The sequence below is a fragment of the Prinia subflava genome, chromosome 32 (assembly GCF_021018805.1).
Source record: "Prinia subflava isolate CZ2003 ecotype Zambia chromosome 32, Cam_Psub_1.2, whole genome shotgun sequence".
Lineage (NCBI taxonomy): Eukaryota > Metazoa > Chordata > Aves > Passeriformes > Cisticolidae > Prinia > Prinia subflava.
Genome location: NC_086278.1, coordinates 1,227,180 through 1,245,211, shown reverse-complemented (window position 1 = coordinate 1,245,211; position 18,032 = coordinate 1,227,180). Strand labels below are relative to the sequence as shown.

The 18,032-nt window shown below is 47.5% G+C and overlaps 1 protein-coding gene across 6 annotated transcripts; it reads left to right on the top strand.

Moving 5' to 3' along the window:
* Nucleotides 1-590: 590 nt before the first annotated feature.
* LOC134562979 (uncharacterized) lies at nucleotides 591-17,654 on the top strand. Of its 6 annotated transcripts, none has more exons than XM_063420690.1 (4): nucleotides 591-991; nucleotides 3,163-3,275; nucleotides 11,205-11,342; nucleotides 17,040-17,654. In XM_063420690.1, the coding sequence occupies exons 1-4, from the start codon at nucleotides 944-946 to the stop codon at nucleotides 17,137-17,139; spliced, it is 399 nt and encodes a 132-aa protein (XP_063276760.1). In that variant the 5' UTR covers nucleotides 591-943; the 3' UTR covers nucleotides 17,140-17,654. The 6 variants fall into 6 exon arrangements, with proteins under 6 accessions (XP_063276760.1, XP_063276759.1, XP_063276756.1 ...); XM_063420689.1 differs by having other exon boundaries at nucleotides 17,022-17,654; XM_063420686.1 differs by having other exon boundaries at nucleotides 12,692-17,654.
* Nucleotides 17,655-18,032: the final 378 nt, after the last annotated feature.

Here is an 18,032-nt window from a genome sequence, read left to right as displayed (position 1 = left end):
ACCCCTGTCCCCTCTGTCCCCTCTCCCGGTACCTCGGTCTCCTATGTCTCCATCTCCCGGTCCCCTCAGTCCCTTCCCTCTGTCCCCTCTGTCCCCTCTGTCCCCTCCCCGGTCCCGGGGGGCTCCGAGCCCCCTCACCGCAGCTCCCGGTCCCGACTCCCGCTGGAAGCGGCTCCTGCCCCTTTCCAGCACCCCCGATCCCGATTTTCCTGCCCCCATTCCCTCTCCAGCCTCTTCTCCTCCCAAATCTCCCCGTGCGCTTCTGGGGGCCGACTCCAAAACCAGCAGGGATTTAACGATCCCGGTAACGGCAAAGCTCCGGGATTTCATCCATTATTTTATCGAGAATTTCATCCATTATTTTATCCATTATTTATCGATTCTTTTATCGATAATTTCCTCGATGATTTTATCTTTATTTATCCCAAACCCTTCCAGCCCGGCAGCCGCGGGATCTCTCCCCGCGCGCTCGCATCCCCGCAGAACAAAGCAAACCTTGGAATGATTCCCCGTGGAAAAGCTTTTCCCACCCCGGCCCCCCCGGCTTCCTTCCTTCATCCCTCTCAGGGCCCTTCCGAAAAAAATAAAAAGGGCTGGAAAATCCCTCTCCATGAAAATCTCAGTTCCCTCTCCATGAAAATCCCAGTTCCCTCTCCATGAAAATCCCAGTTCCCTCTCCTCCCGGCGCTGGAATTCCAGCTAGGAACAGGGAATTGTCCCTTCCCGCAGCCCGGGTTCAGATCCAGGGATTTGAGCGCCGCCGCTGCCAGAACCAGCCTGGCCCTGCTGCTCCAGCCGGGAATTCTGCCAGGAATGCTGCCGGGAATTCTGCCGGGAGCGCCGCTTCCCCCTCGGGATGCGCCGCTTTTCCTGCGGGAATGACCCCAAACCCCGGGCCCGGGGGAGAGGAGCCGCTCCCGGGTAAATCCCGGAGGAATTCGGGATGGAAGCCGCGCGTGCGGAGGGAGCCGCTGGAATTCTTCGCTCCCAGGTCGGTTGTTGAAGCCGGACCGATCCCGAGGTTTATTCCCGGCGGGATCTCGGCGTTTCCAGGGGGATCCAGAGGGGTCCGGGCCGGGCCGAGCGCTCCTCCCGCTCCAGCCCGAGGCTCCCGGGCCGCTCGATGGCAGCATTCCCTAAAAACCTGGGAATGGGAGCCGTGAATGCGGGCTGGGAATGTGGGAATGGGAGCTGGGAATGTGGGAATGGGAGCTGGGAATGTGGGAATGGAGACTGGGAATGAGAGCTGGGAATGTGGGAATGGAGACTGGGAATGTGGGAATGGGAGCTGGGAATGTGGGAATGGAAACTGGGAATGAGAGCTGGGAATGTGGGGATGGAAACTGGGAATGGGAGCTGGGAATGTGGGGATGAGAGCTGGAAATGGGAGCTGGGGATGTGGGGATGAGGGCTGGGAATGAGAACTGGGAATGTGGGAATGGAAACTGGGAATGGGAGCTGGGAATGTGGGAATGGGAATGTGGGAATGGAAACTGGGAATGTGGGAATGAGAGCTGGGAATGGGAGCTGGGAATGTGGGAATGTGGGGATGGGAATGTGGGGATGGGAATGTGGGGATGTGGGAATGTGGGGATGGGAATGTGGGGATGTGGGAACATGGGAATGGGAGCCAGGAATGAGAGCTGGGAATGTGGGGATGGAAACTGGGAATGCAGGCTGGAAATGTGGGGATGGAAACAGGAAACAGGAGCTGGGAATGTGGGAACAGAAATGGGGAATGGGGGCTGGGAATGAGATTTCCAATCCCTGCCAGCCCCGCCCCGGGATTTTGGGGCGCGGCCGCAAATCTGGGAAAGGCCAAACCCCAGGGCAGGGCAGGGCTGAGGGGGGATGGGGACTCCCAAGGGCTCGGAGCCATTCCCAGGAAATCTCCCCCTTCCCCCACCCCTGGCTGCTCCAGGGAGCTCTCCCCTCCGCCCTGCCTCAGTTTCCCGCCGGGAAAAGGGAGAAGGATTTTTTTCTCCCGGGGAAAGGATCCGGATCCTTCCCTGAGCAAGGAATTGGAAATCCGGGTGATGTTCCCATGGGAGCAGGTCCTGGAAGGACCACGGAGGTGTTGGCACAGGAATTTGGGAATTTGGAGGGAATTTCAGGTTTTCTGTCCTTTGGAAAGGATTGAATTGAATGGAAATCAATCAATTAATTAATCAATCAATCGATCAGTCTGGGGGTGGACACCAGAGGGATTTTATGGCTCAGCCAAACCCGGCCCAGCTCTGATCCCCCTGGGACCCCTGTGCCCATCCCAGGGCTGCTCCAGGCGTGGATTCCCAACATTCCTGCTCCTTCCCATTCCCAGGATGCTCCAACAATGTGGAATTATTAAAAAAAAAATCAGATTAAGGGGTTTTAAAGGGAATAAAATCCTTGTGGCCATTCTCGATTTCCACGTGGGATTTCTCCCGGCCAAATTCAGCCCCGTGGGAGGCAAATTCCTCCTTTTGGGAGGGCGTTGATGGAAGGGTTTTGTTGCCTTTTATCAACACACCCCAAAAAGCAGAAATTTCCCATCCCTGCAGCCCCAAATCCGGGTTTTTTTTGGGAATGAACCTCGTGTGGGATGTCGGGTGTTGATTCCCGGGATGTGCTCAGGGCGTTCCGAGCCATCCCAAGGGAGCTTCGGGATTTGCTGGGGGTCAGGGAAGAAAGGGAGAGAGCCCAAAATTCCAGGCAAAGCCTGGGATTGCCAGGTCGGGATTCACATCCCGCACAAGGCTCCTTCCCGGGCCTCGCCAGCCCTTCCCGAGCTTATCCCGGGAGTTTTCCACAGGGACGGGACCCCCCCGGGCCGGGGGACAGCGAATCCCCCAAATCCCGCCGGTCCTGGAGGAAAATCCCTCCTGCTCCTCCCGGGAATTCTCCATCCCCGAGGTCCCGGCTGCTCCTCCGCCCGCCCCGGCCGAGGGTTGGATCCCAAAATTGGGAATGAGGAACACCGGGAGCAGCTCCAGGCTCTGCCTCCCCCGCAGATCCAAGCTGCGGGTCCCAAAGCACCAAACCCCCTTGGAACTGGGGTTTCCCTGGAATTCTGGCCGGGATAAAACCGGCTCGGGCTGGGATTTAAATCCAGCGGGGTGGGGTTTCCCAGGTGGGGCGTTCTTAACCCCGTTGTTTTCCTCCTCCTCTTCCTCCTCTTCCCAGGGTGCTTCTGGGATTTGGAGCCCCCCAAACCTGGATTTGGGATTTGGAGCCGCCCCCCGCCGGGCACGTGGAGGTTTTGCACCTCGAAATTGGGGAGTGTTTCCTAAATCCAGGTTGGTTTTACTTTCTTTTTTTTTTTTTTTTTGGCACTCAGAGGGGGAAATCTCCTGGTTTGGAGCATCCCAGGTTGGGATTTCTCTCCCTGGGATTTCCTGGAGGGAGGAAAATATCCCGGGGGAATTTAAGGACTTCAAGGATTAAATCTTTAATTTGGGATGGGATTTAAAAACCTGCTCCGAGTTTAACCCCCACCCCCCCTTGGGAGCTGCTGGAATCCCGTATTTTCCCTTTCCCCCCTTTTTCCTTCCCCCTCTCCCCTTTTTTTCCCCTTTCCCCCCTTTTTTTCCCCCTTTCCCTTCCCCCCACCCACGGTCAGCGATTCATTCCCGGGATCGATGCCCTGTTAATGATTAAATCCCATAAATCCCGCAGCTCCAGCAGCGCTTCCAGCCGGGAAAAAAAAACCCAAAAAAACAAACCAGGAATAAACCCGGGGCTGCTCCCACCTCCCTGCCCTGAATCCCGTTCAAATCGGGATTTTGGGATCAATTCCATCGCTTTTCCTCCTGCCTGTCTGTTGCCATTTGATTAAAATAAACTGTATTTAGCTAGTAGAGAACCTTATAGTTGACATTAGTAGTAGTAGTCATGCTAAGGCTTGGTAGGCCGTGTGTAACGTGCAGATGAACTTTATAGTGAAATTTGTCATGTAAGCAGTGTAGCTAAGAGATAATCACTTATCTAAGGAATGTACCCGTTGGCAGGAACCTAAATGTCAAGAAGATGTGGGAAATATGGTTATTTAATTCATGTTTTATAAATAATTATAGATTGGGAACTGTGATATATATTGTATGAATTTCTGTAAAGCACCTCCCTGATCTTCCGGGTTCCAAAAATGGAAGGTGAGAACGACTTGCCCCTGCCTACGTGCAGCTCAACTCATTGGGACTCGCAACAGGTCAAACGCTACGTGCCAGCAAAGACGTGCCAGCGAGGACTTACACCGGTCATCACACACCTCTACGACAGTTACTCAAAGCAAGGACTAACTCTGGACATTAGCATTTGAATGTGCCCGGGGACCCTTTCGGGAATTAATGTAAATAAAGTTAATGGTCGATGATTAGAGAAACAATGGGAGGAAAGTTGCCGAGGGGGAAACTAAGTGTATTTAAGTTGGGTCTTTAGGTGGGCAAGTTTGTGAACCCAGCTAGAGACAAGGCTGCCAGGTCCTGTGTCTCTGGGGTCACCCTTGGCTCTACTTTTCCCGGGAGAACTTCGGTCAAGTAAGTTTGCTGTTCGTGGGGTTCGTATTGTTTTGTTTTTATTGTTTGAAATTGTTATAATTTGATTCTAAATTTTGTGATTTGGATGTTAATAAACCAAACTATTGAATTTGGCAATAAATTTGTCCTGGCGTTTATAACAATTTTGACGCCCAACAGCGGGGCCAGTTTTGAATATTCTACGGATCCCTGCTTCTGACCGGGGGGCGCCCCGCCGTAAAAAGCGGCCTGGCAGAGCGGGTAAGTCCGGAAGAACGAACTGGCTTTACGAACCCAGAACCCACAACAGCAAAGGGATTAGGCATTAGGACAAGCTAGCTTGGGGGGGCTCGGGAACTCAGCAGGGGTTTTCCCCTGGAACCGCGGTATTGTTTCACTCGTAAAAATCTAAGTGCACGAAGAATCCACGCAGGAAAAGGACCGTAAGTATAGCGTGGTTGAGTGGGGGTGACCAAGTGCTTGAGAACGTGTATGTGTGTGTGAGTGTGTGTGTGAATGAGACGTGATTTATCACGAAGCGAGAGCGGACCTTAAGGTCGCGTTTCCGCTGCTCCCGCGAGGGACACGGCCGACCGACGGGGAAGCGATTGGAACGTGTGATATTTCGCTTCGTGTGTGAGTGCTACCCGACGGGGTGGGGGAGGTCACCAGGGGTCCTGAAGGAAAGAGGACGTCCCTTTTTGAGTTCGGGGACGAGTAAGCCTTCTTGACCGCGACCAGGGGGGTCGCTTAATTTTTTCGGTGGCGGTTACAGAGCCCCGCCGTTAACCGAACATCCACGGAACGGTCATCCGCTGGATCATTAAGTTAACGGCATCGAGTTCGGAAACTCGGGATTTAATTTTTGGTATCCCATAACTTCTGTGCCACGGGGAGTATGGGATCAGATCTCAGCAGAGATCGGGAGGATTCTTTAAGGGAAACCTCAGCGAGGGCTGATCTTGAAATTCCTCGGAAAAGTCCATTAGGAAAGTTGTTGCAAGGTTGGCAAGAATGCCCAATTAGGAGAGGAGCATCTAAAGATCGGATGATTTATTTGTGTATGAATGTTTGGGGAGGAAAGGAGATAGGACCTAATATTATATGGCCTGTGTTTGGTACTTTTGACGAATGGGCGTGGGAAGCTCTGTGGGAACATGTAGCGAAGAAGAAAAGGAGAGAATTTGAGGAATTGGCATATGTTCTGTTATGGTATGAGGTACGAGTAAAGCTGTGTTCTGAGGAAAGGGAAACACGGAATGAACTGGACTACGGGATAAACTTCTCTCACGGCTCGGTGGCCCCCGTCCTGCCAGCCCCTACCCCTACCACTTCCTCCTCCCCGGCCTTCTCAGGGGCAGAGTTAACACTGCCATCCGAGACCCATGCGGAGCCCCGAGCTCAGCGGCCACTCCAGAAACCTCCCTCCCGTTCAAGGAGATTCCCGAGAGGGAATCCTGCCCCCGTTTCTGGTCCTGACCCCGCACCTCGGCCACCGACGCTAAAATATGGAGAAAAAGAGAAGAAGGGTAAGGAAAACGAAGGGTGGAAGAATAAACCAGACAGGTATATACCAGTTAGAGCCCTGGCTAAAACCAGGACCCCCGAAGGAGATCTTGAAGAGCCCGGGAGGGATTCGGGGTGGGACAGTTGGTGTGAGAGCAAGAATGGCCCGGGAGGAAAAATGGGGGAAAAGAAGCATTCCCGTAAGAAATTTGACAGTAGAGCAAAACAGAAATTACCAAAGGTGAATTGGAATGCATTAGAGAATAACTAGTGGTGTTGGGAAGCGTGCAAATTAGAAATGCGAAAATTCACGTGAGTCTGCAAAAGGAGAAAAAGATAGAAAAGGGATTAAAAGGAATCTTGCCTACTCTTTTCCTTGGTGGTGGTAGATCTTTTACTTCAGGCTGAATACATTTTGGAGACTCCCTAGAGTTGTGTATTTTGCTTTAAGAGTTTTTTTTCTCCTGGACGAGATCGGCGGAGTTGTTTTTTTTTCTTTTTCTTTTCACTAACGTGGGAATGGAACGAAACCCGCCCCTTCCCGCAAGCGGCAGGGCGAGTCAGTCCATGGTTGCCGGGAGACGAAGGAAAGCGGCAGTTTTAAAGTGATTAGACAAGGCTGCCCGGGGCAGAAAACCGCCCTGTAAGGCGAAATAAGAAGCAAAAATAGATAAAAGTATTGAGAGAAGAGACCAAGAATGGGAGCTATACTTATGCGTAGGAAATACCTAGGTGTTTGTTCTTGAAAAGCTGAAAATATATCTTCCTTTTAGTTGTCTGTCTACTGTATGTGAGGATTTTGTGCAAATCAAAAGGTTGATAGTATGGTGGATGTAGCTCGTCTATGTTTGAAACAATTGCTACATTTTGAATTCGGATTGTCAGCTTGAGCAGGAATATGGCATTTGTGTTGGCAGACAGTGTACTGCAAGGGTTTTGTGTGTTTCAGTTTTTCTTTCAAAAGGTTGAAGCATGTGGCCGGTGAAGTCCAAATTAAAGCGGCTGTTGAGAGGCAGGAAACTAAATCTTTCTGTCGAGATAGTGTTGGAATGGTAATTGGAGTCAGGATTCTAGTATTAAGTTGGGAAAGTGGTATAATTCTCTGTGTTGGTAGTTACAGGATTTTTCTTTATTCTTTGCAGTTCCTATTCTGTATGTATTTTATCTAGTTGGGAACCGGGATTCTTAATTTTAGATGGTTTGTGTTGTCCCTTTGATATTATGTCTTCTTACTTGCTCCTCAATTTGGAGGATGTGAACCTTGAGGTTGCCCTGGTGCCTGTGTTTTTCTGGTGGAGAGTAAGTGAGGTATGAGAGGCAGCATTTTGTCACCGGTGTTAAGTTTGGTCGGTGTTTGCTTGTGTATTTAAGTTTAATAATACGCAAGAATGTATAGCAAATACAGGAGCTTTACTTTGGGAATTAGGCACAAGTTATCTCGAGTTTGTTTGTTAAGAAAGGCTAAGTTTGTGAAGTTTTTTTGGACTGAAGTAAAAAGCAGTAGTGTTAATGTTCTGATAATTGTACTAGATAAAGCTGTCTGATTACCGGGGCCTGATGTTTACAGTGACTCCTGGCTTTGGAAAACTTCTGGGTTTTAAGTTCCGAATTTAAGTAATGTATGGTTTATTACAGAGTAAGTTCTGCTCTTTGTAATAGTTTCTTCTATTTGGTGTGCTTTGTTTTTTTCTGTCTTGTTAAAATACTCCCCCAGGATTATGGGTGAGGTCTTAAGTTTTTCTCTTAATTTGTACAAATTTTGCTTAAAGTTATCCTTTATTAAGTTGTACTACTCACTGACTGTTTGAATTGGCTCTCTGATGAAGGGAAGAAGTCACTTCAGCTACTGCTGCAGGATTGTATCTTGCCACGCTGAAATAGGGGTCTGCAGCTGATCCTGTCTGTGAGAAATGGTTTGTAGACGGATCTGCACGAGTAGTTGATGGGAACTGCCCCGGTATATTAACCGGGAGTTCCAGCTTTTCGTGGATGTTAGCAATCACACGGCGTATGGAGTTCTTACACAGGAGTGGGCGGGAGCCAGGAAACCGGTGGGGTATGTTTTAAATGGCTTACTGAATCCCGGCTATTGAAATATGAGGCAATTCTGGTAAATTCCCCGGAGTTAGAACTCCGTACTGCTGCTGCTTGAAACCCCGCCCAGTTTCGGTCCTGGGGAGGATCTGAGGAGTGTAGTCACAATTGCTACGAGGCAGTGGAATTACAAACCAAAATAAGAAGTGTCGCCATCAAGCTAACAGCAGAGCTGAAAGGTCCGATAGTGCTTCTGGAATTGTGTTAATTTTGCTGATCATTAGGGGTGGCTGAAGCAAGGGTGAGAAGCAGTTGTGAAGGCAGATGCTTCTTGGAGGCTGAGTGAGAATGGCCATGGCAGGGTGCACATCGAAAATAGGGACAAGGTGGTCTCATTGTCTCACTCAAGTTGCGTCCTTCTTTTGGCTGTGTGTATCTGAGAATGTGCTGAGTAGGGGTCTGGAATATAAATTTGTAGTTCAGTTAATTAGCAGCAGTGCAGACTCATTACACTGAGGCTGTAGAAACTGAGTGAGGATGTGTGTAACCTTAACAGCTGATTGTCCTGGAAACTGCTGTTGTCACCGAGCATTGTAGGATACTGGGTTTTATGAATGTTTGTTTGTATGCCAAATCACTCTGAATGTGCTGAGTTTGATTCTTGAAATAAGCCCAAATTGTTTGTGCTCATCTATGATTTTTTAAACTGAATTTTTCTTTAAAAAGCTAAAACCTGTGTTAATACTATGGGATTTGGAGTAGTCTTAGTGTTTATTGTTTGCTCGCTATATATCCAGTGGACACTGTCAGAAGTATTGGTAGGATGTAAAAAGAATTGTTTGTATGTTTAATAAGAAGTAAAATTTTCTTTCTGATTTTTCCTGTAACAGTACAAAAAAGGGGAAAAATTCTGGATGGTATGGTACATTGGGTGGATAGTGAGGTGAGAATCATAGTGATCCAGGGACAAAATTGTTTTTATGGTAAAGGTGTGAATGTACTATTAGATAACTTGTTCTAATATTCAGATTTTCTGAATGGTAGACATGACAGGGATTCTCTTTATACAATATTCTTGTAGTATTGGGCTGGTTTGGAATTTTGTATTAGGTAAATTCAATCTGAGGAAGTTGCAGGATTTCGATGTATATTCATGAGATACAACCAGGAGGTAAAGTACTGATCAGAGCTTGGAAAGCGGTGTCATTAACCCCTCATTAGGAGGGACCCTTTCTTGTCCTTTTAACTACAGATACAACCATCCGAACAGCTGAAAGAGGCTGGACACACGCCTCCAGGGTTAAGAAACTAACAGCCCCGAGGGAAAACCCCGAATGGAAGGTCATCTCTTCCCCCGGAGATCTGAGGGTCCGGCTGCACTGAGGATGCCAACACCCTGGAAACATTAAGCTGCAGCCTAGAGGAGCCTCAAAGGAAACTTAATAACCACCCGACAAGGAGGACTGAGAGAGGGAAGGGTAACCAGAAGGAAGGTGTTAGAACATCAGGAAGGGTGAATCCGGAGCTCCAGAAATTTAAAGAGAAAGAACTCCAACCCCAGGATATCAGAAACAAATGGCAGAAGAAATATCCATGCGCTGCTCTGAACCTGGATGCCCCCCTGCAATCCATATATCCATTTCAAATACAATTATTGTCTTGAAATTTGGGTGGTGCACTGCAAGTGGGGGTGGGGGGGCCGCTGGGGTTATGCCCCAGGTGTTCTGAGGAAAAACAGACTCTGACTATGCGATTCTTAAACTGTGCCACACGTTTGGGATTGATAGAACCAAAGTATCCCGGGTGGTATTCAATATACGAAAAGGGGTTAAAGGGAAAATTGGATCTAAAGGCCCAAGTGTTAGCCACGGAGTGCCGTCGAACTAATGTAGTGCCGTGGGTGGCAGAGCAAGTAAAGTAATCTCGGTGGGGAATTTTTAAAAAAGGAGGTGTGCCGTCCGAACCACCCCGAGGGTCCGAGCAGAGAGCCCCTGCTGTCGCGAAGAAACTTCCCCGTTGTTCGGTTGCAACCCGACAGACGCTGGGCCAGACAGAGGGAAGCCTCTGCGGATCACTCTAGGGAGTGTGACATAAGGCTCCTCCAAAAAGTTACCCCTGTTAAGACACAAGTAACTAGCTGGCACTCAAAGGCAGTCAGGGACATGGGAATTGGAAAGATAGAAGAAAAGCAGAAAAGGCAAACATGGTTCAGGAATCGCTGGTCAGGTGTTTCTCCAAGGAACGGGAAACTCGAGAGAGGAAAACAATTAAGTTAAATACAAAACATGAATTAAAATTATTGACAAAAGAAAAGAAATGGGGGAGTTGTGGGAAATATGGTTATTTAATTCATGTTTTATAAATAATTATAGATTGGGAACTGTGATATATATTGTATGAATTTCTGTAAAGCACCTCCCTGATCTTCCGGGTTCCAAAAATGGAAGGTGAGAACGACTTGCCCCTGCCTACGTGCAGCTCAACTCATTGGGACTCGCAACAGGTCAAACGCTACGTGCCAGCAAAGACGTGCCAGCGAGGACTTACACCGGTCATCACACACCTCTACGACAGTTACTCAAAGCAAGGACTAACTCTGGACATTAGCATTTGAATGTGCCCGGGGACCCTTTCGGGAATTAATGTAAATAAAGTTAATGGTCGATGATTAGAGAAACAATGGGAGGAAAGTTGCCGAGGGGGAAACTAAGTGTATTTAAGTTGGGTCTTTAGGTGGGCAAGTTTGTGAACCCAGCTAGAGACAAGGCTGCCAGGTCCTGTGTCTCTGGGGTCACCCTTGGCTCTACTTTTCCCGGGAGAACTTCGGTCAAGTAAGTTTGCTGTTCGTGGGGTTCGTATTGTTTTGTTTTTATTGTTTGAAATTGTTATAATTTGATTCTAAATTTTGTGATTTGGATGTTAATAAACCAAACTATTGAATTTGGCAATAAATTTGTCCTGGCGTTTATAACAAAGATAATAGTACCAGGTGTTAAAATTAATTAAGATTTTGTTGCGATGAAGAACTCATGTAAAGAAACATATAAAAACCCGGTGAAATTTCTGTGAGATGGGGCTCTGATCTTGGACGCTAGTCCACGGCTCCCAGGGCCCTCAATAAAGCACCGCATAAACGACTCCGGTTGTTTGTGTTTTCCTCGGATCGGGCAACAGTTTTCTGGCGACCGCGGCAGGACTCCGAAGGCAGCTGGGGCGGTTCGCGTTTCGATCCACTCCACGCCGGCACCGAGGGATTCTCGGGAAGTCATCGGCTCGTGCCCGACCCCTGCGCCTGGCGGACGACTGCGAAAGGTAAGCCCGAAGGTGCTTTATTTTCCTGGTTTGGGTGCCTGCCCATAAGCCGAGGTGGCAATCCTCGCCGGGTTGGGCTAAGACGTCTGGTTGGTCTGGGAAGCCTCGGCGCCGGCTGTCAGACGCGGCGAAAGCTGCGCAGGTCCGGCACTTGCCCCTCGCGGCGTCGAGAAGCGGCAAGTTGGTATTGGTCTGGTATTTATTCTGGTATTTATTTTGCTGTGTGAATGTGAGTATGTGGTATGATTGATTTGTTGAACTGTCAATATTGACTGGGGTTATTATTGTTTTGTACGCTGCTGCATATTAGTTGTTGTTGAGTTGTTGTACAGCTGTAGGTGAAACCGGTTCAAAATGCCATTTAGAGCTCTTAAGTCTATGGTTCAGTTCTCTAAGGGTATACCTGAAAATACTCCGTTAGGATGTTTATTGAAAAGGTGGAAGAGTGAAAGGTTTTTCCAAGAGATGAATAAAGACAAAATGATTGAATATTGTAATCATTGGTGGCCAGAATATGAGCGAGAGGGGCCGGCATGGCCAGAAAATGGTACTGTGGATTATGATACCCTGAATGCACTAATGCAGTATTTAAAGGAAAATGAAAAATGGGATGAAGTACAGTATTTGGACTTGTTTTATTTACTGCGCAGTAAAAAGGAGTGGCAGACTGAATGTGGAATAATGGTATTGGAGATGAAAGAATCTGGGTGTGGGAGCTGTAGAGGGAGATCTAAATGTGTTCAGTGCTTAGCCTTAACCTCTCGACCAGAGGAGGATTTGTCTTTAATGGTGTCACCCGGAGCGCCGTCCGCCCCACCCTCCCCTGCTGCCTCAGCACCCCCTGCCGCCTCGGTGTCCCCTGCCGCCTCGGTGTCCCCTGCTGCCTCAGCATCCTCTGCTGTCACCTCCTTCCGCTGTTTCACCCCTCCCCTCTGTTTCACCCTATTCCTCTTTGTGTCCGCCGGTGCCGGAGAGCAGTGCAGGGGAGGAAGGGGAGGGGGGGCAGGACAAAGGAGGCAAACATAACAGTAGTACCAGGGAATGCTAAAAAAGTTGTTGTGCGTCCCCCAACACCTTCCCCTGTTTCTCCCCAAAATCGGTGAAATACTCCACTCGCGGCACGAACTAGGCAAGGACGTAAGAATCCCAGGGAACCCCAGCTCATTGCCCCTTTAAGGGAAGCTATGGAGCCCCAAGGAGAGAAGGTGCTCGTGAAAGTGCCTTTCTCCCCAGGAGATCTGGTGATTTGGAAACAGTCAGCAGGGAGTTACCGTGAGAATCCTGAAAGAGTAGCACGGGTGGTTGGGATGATTGTTAAAACACAGAATCCAGATTGGATCGATGTGCAGGTTTTGTTGGACACCCTGGTGGACTCCACCGAAGGGGAGATGGTGCTGCGGGCAATGGAGGAGCGTGCTCGGGGGGTGGTCGGGCTGCATCCAGGCAGAGGAGCTTTGGGAGACTTGGTGCCCAGTGATGATCCAGGGTAAGATCCGAATGAAAATGAAGGAAAGGAATCTATCAGAGAATATCAGGAGTTGTTAGTGGAAAGAATTAGGACTGGAATGCCCAAAACACTAAACTGGTCAAAATTGTATTCAGTGAGACAAGATAAGAATGAATCACCCTCGGCATTTTTAGAACGACTTAAAGAAACAGCCAGGCAATTCACAGATTTGGAAATTGATAGTGAAGCAGGAAAATTGCAGCTTGCCTTAATCTTTTTAGGTCAGACCCAGGAAGATATTCGTAAGAAACTGCAGAAATTAGAGAGACAGGATACTCGGGATTTGGATAAAATGCTAGAAATAGCTTGGAAGGTTTACAATAACAGAGAAAAAGAAGCTAACAAAAAGCAACAAGCGAGCCTGTTGGCAGTGCTGCAGCAAACGAACGCTGGGAGAGGAAGGGGTAGAGGTGGTTTCGGGCAAGGGCGAGAGCAAGGAAGGGCAGGATTTCAAAAAATGGGAACAGGAGGAAGAGGGATGGTTTCCCCAGGACTCCAACAGGAGGGGCTTGCCTCTAATCAATGTGCTTTCTGCCGACAAATAGGACATTGGAAAAATGAGTGTCCTGTGAAAGCTGGGCTGGGAGGGGTATCTGGTAATTCAGGGGGTTACCCGATGAATCCAGAAGGGGTTGCCCAAGCATTGGTGTTGAGCAACTATCAGAATCAGAGCTGACTAGAGGAAGGTCTGACTGTGGTGCTTGAAGTTGATGGGAAAAAGGAAGCATTTACAGTGGATACGGGCGCTACCCATTCTGTTCTGAATAAACGGTTAGGACCTTTGAGTGACACTACCATACAAGCAGTGGGGGCAACAGGACAAGTAGAAGAAAGACCCTTTTTGCAGCCTTCACACTTAAGATTTGGAGGAAAAGAATGGGATCACCAATTTTTATATATGCCCAACTCCCCTAAACATCTTTTCGGGAGAGACTTACTGTCATTTTTGAATGTCAAGATATCCTTTGATCAAGGGAGGGTGAAATTAGAATTCCCAGAAAAGGAGATTGCTAAGCTTTTTGTGATTAGAGAAGTAGACCCCTCTCCAATACCTAAAGAAATTGAAGATGCAGTAGTTCCCTGGGTATGGGAAACAAGAAATCCAGGACGGTCCAAAGCAGCGGAGCCGGTAGTGGTAGAACTAAAAGAAGGGCAAAACCAGTCAGGGTAAAACAATATCCAATTAAATTGGAAGCAAGAAAAGGGGTAGCACCTTTGATCACTCAGTTCCTAGCCCAAGGAATTTTACAAGAGAGTGAGTCAGAATACAACACTCCAATTTTTCCCGTACAAAAACCAAATGGTAAGTACAGGTTAGTACAAGATTTGAGAGCTATTAATGAAATAGTAAAGGACATTCACCCAGTGGTGGCTAACCCGTACACATTGTTAACATCTGTGTCCGAAAGATTTAAATGGTTTTCTGTGATTGATCTCAAAGATGCATTCTTCTGCATCCCTCTGGCATTGGAAAGCAGAAAACATTTTGCATTCGAATGGGAGAGTCCCGACACTGGAAGAAAGAGACAGCTCACCTGGTCTCGGCTGCCTCAAGGTTTCAAAAACAGTCCTACGATATTTGGAAATCAGCTGGCAAAGGAATTGGAAGTATAGAAGACAACGGAGGTAAGAGAATCTCCTTTCTCTTATGTAGTATTGCAGTATGTGGATGATATCTTTCTAGCAACAGAAGAACAAGAAATTTGCCTCCGGTTGACAATTGCACTGTTGAACATGCTAGGCCAAGCTGGCTACCGGGTATCAAAGGAGAAGGCCCAGCTGGTGAAACAAAGTGTTATTTACCTGGGATGTGAAATTACACAGGGTCAGAGAAAATTAGGAATCAATCGAGTAGAAGCTCTCTGTGCTATACCCCAGCCGAGGAACCACCACGAACTGAGGTCCTTTTTAGGAATGGTAGGATGGTGCAGGCTGTGGATTTTGAATTTTGGGCTCTTAGCTAAGCCCTTATATGAGGCCCTGAAAGAACCGCAGCTACACTGGGACCGACAAAGAAAAAAGGCTTTTGAAGACTTAAAACAGGCCTTGAAAGAAGCCCCTGCGTTAGGCCTCCCAGATCTCAACAAAGATTTTCAGTTATATGTGAATGAAAGGCAAAAATTAGCACTTGGGGTGCTGGCTCAGAGACTCGGATCCTGGAAACGCCCGGTGGGGTATTTCTCGAAGCAACTGGACCCAGTTAGTGCTGGATGGCCGTCATGCTTGCGGGCAGTTACGGCCACAGTGATCCTCATCCAGGAGGCCAGAAAATTGACTTTGGGGAGGAAAATAGAGGTATTTGTGCCTCACATGGTACTGGCAGTTCTGGAACAAAAGGGGGGTCACTGGCTTTCGTCCAGCAGGATGCTGCAATACCAAGCCATCCTGAGAGAACAGGACGATGTGGAGCTGAAAATGACTGATCATGTTAACCCAGCAGAATTTCTCCGCAGTGAGCAGGAAGAAGGAGAACTGGCACATGATTGCATGGAAGGGATTGAGCAGGTGCATGCTAGCAGAATCGATTTAAAGGACACCCCAATGGAGGACCCGGACTGGGAATTGTTTACTGATGGATCCAGTTTTGTGGAGAACGGAACCAGGTATGCAGGGTATGCTGTAACAACAGTAAAAACCGTGGTAGAGGCAAAAGCCTTGACTCCCGGAACCTCAGCCCAACGAGCAGAAATTATTGCATTAACAAGAGCTTTAGAATTAAGCAAGGAGAAAAAAGTGAACGTTTGGACTGATTCCAAATGTGCCTTCAGAGTCGTCCACATTCATGGAGCTTTGTGGAAAGAACGAGGGTTGTTGAACTCTCAGGGAGTTACTATCAAATATAAAACTGAAATTCTTGCTCTACTGGATGCAGTCCACCAACCTGTGAAGGTGGCGGTGATGCATGTTAGAGGACATCAGAAGGAAGAAGGAAAAATTTACGAAGGGAACCGGATGGCAGACTGGACAGCCCGAGATGTAGCCAGACAAGTATGGACTCAGATGGCCCTGATACCAACTAAGGTGAGCCCAGTAACCCCACATCTATTGCAGGAACCAAAGTACTCTCCAGACGATGAAAAACTGGCATCATTGCTGCTAGCCCAAAGAAATGCAACCGGATGGTCTGTAACAGGAACGGGACAAGTTGTAGTGCCTGCCAGAATCATGAAGGCAATCCTGGAAACAGAACATCATAAATGCCACTGGGGAGCGGAAGCATTGGTAAAATTTCTAAAAGGAGAAGTGATTTCTAACCAGATGTTAACATTGGCAAAACGGGTAAATGGCATGTGTCCAATTTGTTTAAAGAATAACCCAATAGTTAGAAAACAGATTCAGCTAGGGAAATTGCAGATGGGACCAGAACCAGGAGATTACTGGCAAGTGGATTTTTCAGAGTTACCAAAAGCGCAGAATTACAAATATCTTTTAGTGTATGTATGCACCTTTTCAGGCTGGCCTGAAGCCTTCCCTTGCCGAACAAATCAAGCAAAAGAAGTGGTCAAAACACTGTTGAGGGAAATCATTCCAAGATTCGGGGTGCCGTTAGGACTGTCATCAGATAGAGGCCCACATTTTATAACAGGAATTGTACAAGAAGTGGCCAGGGTACTAAACATATCCTGGAACCTACACACCCCATGGCCACCTCAATCTAGTGGCCAGGTAGAGCAGATGAATCAAACAATCAAAGGACAAATTAAGAAAATTTGCCAAGAGGCAAAAATACAGTGGCCACAGGCATTGCCGTTAGCATTGCTCAGAGTTAGAATCAAACCCAGAGAGCGGGTGGGAGTTAGAACATATGAAATTCTATACAGGAAACCATAACCCTGCTACTGTGTTAAAAGGGGATCTGCATGTGCAAGGTGATCAGACAATATTCAGTTATGTCATGTCATTAAATAAAATCCTTAATGCCTTAAGGGGAACTCTGCAATAGAACCGACCTATGCCACTGGAGAATCCGGTGCATGACATTCAACCAGTAGAAAAAGATATCTCTCAATTAGAAATCATTGAATCCAAAACAAAAGATATTGAAAAGGAAGCACAACATAATTGGATCGGAGAAATTTTTGAATCTTTAGGGCTTCAGGTTTCTGGATGGGTTTCATCTGTAATACAGTACATTTTGTTGATTGTAATTCTGTTATTAATTGTTTGGCTAGTATATAAGTGTGTTTTAGGAGTCATCGAGAAAGAAACAAAACGTACCAGAAGAGTGATGAAAGCCTTGACAAGAACCAACGAGATGCAACTGTCTCACTTGACTCCCCCGAAATATGAAGATGTCATTAGGCGAGAGAACTCAGCATTTGAAAGACCCGATGACGACTGAGAATTGAGCATCCTTGCAGAAGACTGAAGAATGCTCAAAAGGGGGGAAGTTGTTGCCATTTGATTAAAATAAACTGTATTTAGCTAGTAGAGAACCTTATAGTTGACATTAGTAGTCGTAGTCATGCTAAGGCTTGGTAGGCCGTGTGTAACCTGCAGATGAACTTTATGGTGAAACTTGTCATGTAAGCAGTGTAGCTAAGAGATAATCACTTATCTAAGGAATGTACTTTTTGGCAGGAACCTAAATGTCAAGAAGATAGTAGTACCAGGTGTTAAAATTAAGATTTTGTTGCGATGAAGAAATCATGTAAAGAAACATATAAAAACCCGGTGAAATTTCTGTGAGATGGGGCTCTGATCTTGGACGCTAGTCCACGGCTCCCAGGGCCCTCAATAAAGCACCGCATAAACGACCTCGGTTGTTTGTGTTTTCCTCGGATCGGGCAACATGTCCAGCAGGCCCTGCCCATTAAATGGAATAAATGAAATAAAAGGATCATTCCCGGTCGGTTTCTGCTTCTTCATCCCTGGGGGTGGAACGGGAGAATTTCCGCTGCCGGAACGGCGTCTCCCTCTCTGGGAGGGAAAGCAAAGGGAATTTGATTTTAATTCCTTGGGGGGGAAAAAAGAAAGGAAAAAAAAGGGGAATTTAAGGAGCTCTCTGCTCCTGGTGGAGGGAATTTTACCACAGGGTTGGAAGGGAAGTTAAACATCATCCGAGTCAATGCCCTGATGGGCAATTAGTGGAAAAAAAAATCAAAAAAATTCAAATTAAGGAGTTTTAAAGGGAATAAAATCCTTGTGGCCATTCCTGATTTCCACGCGGGATTTCACGCCAA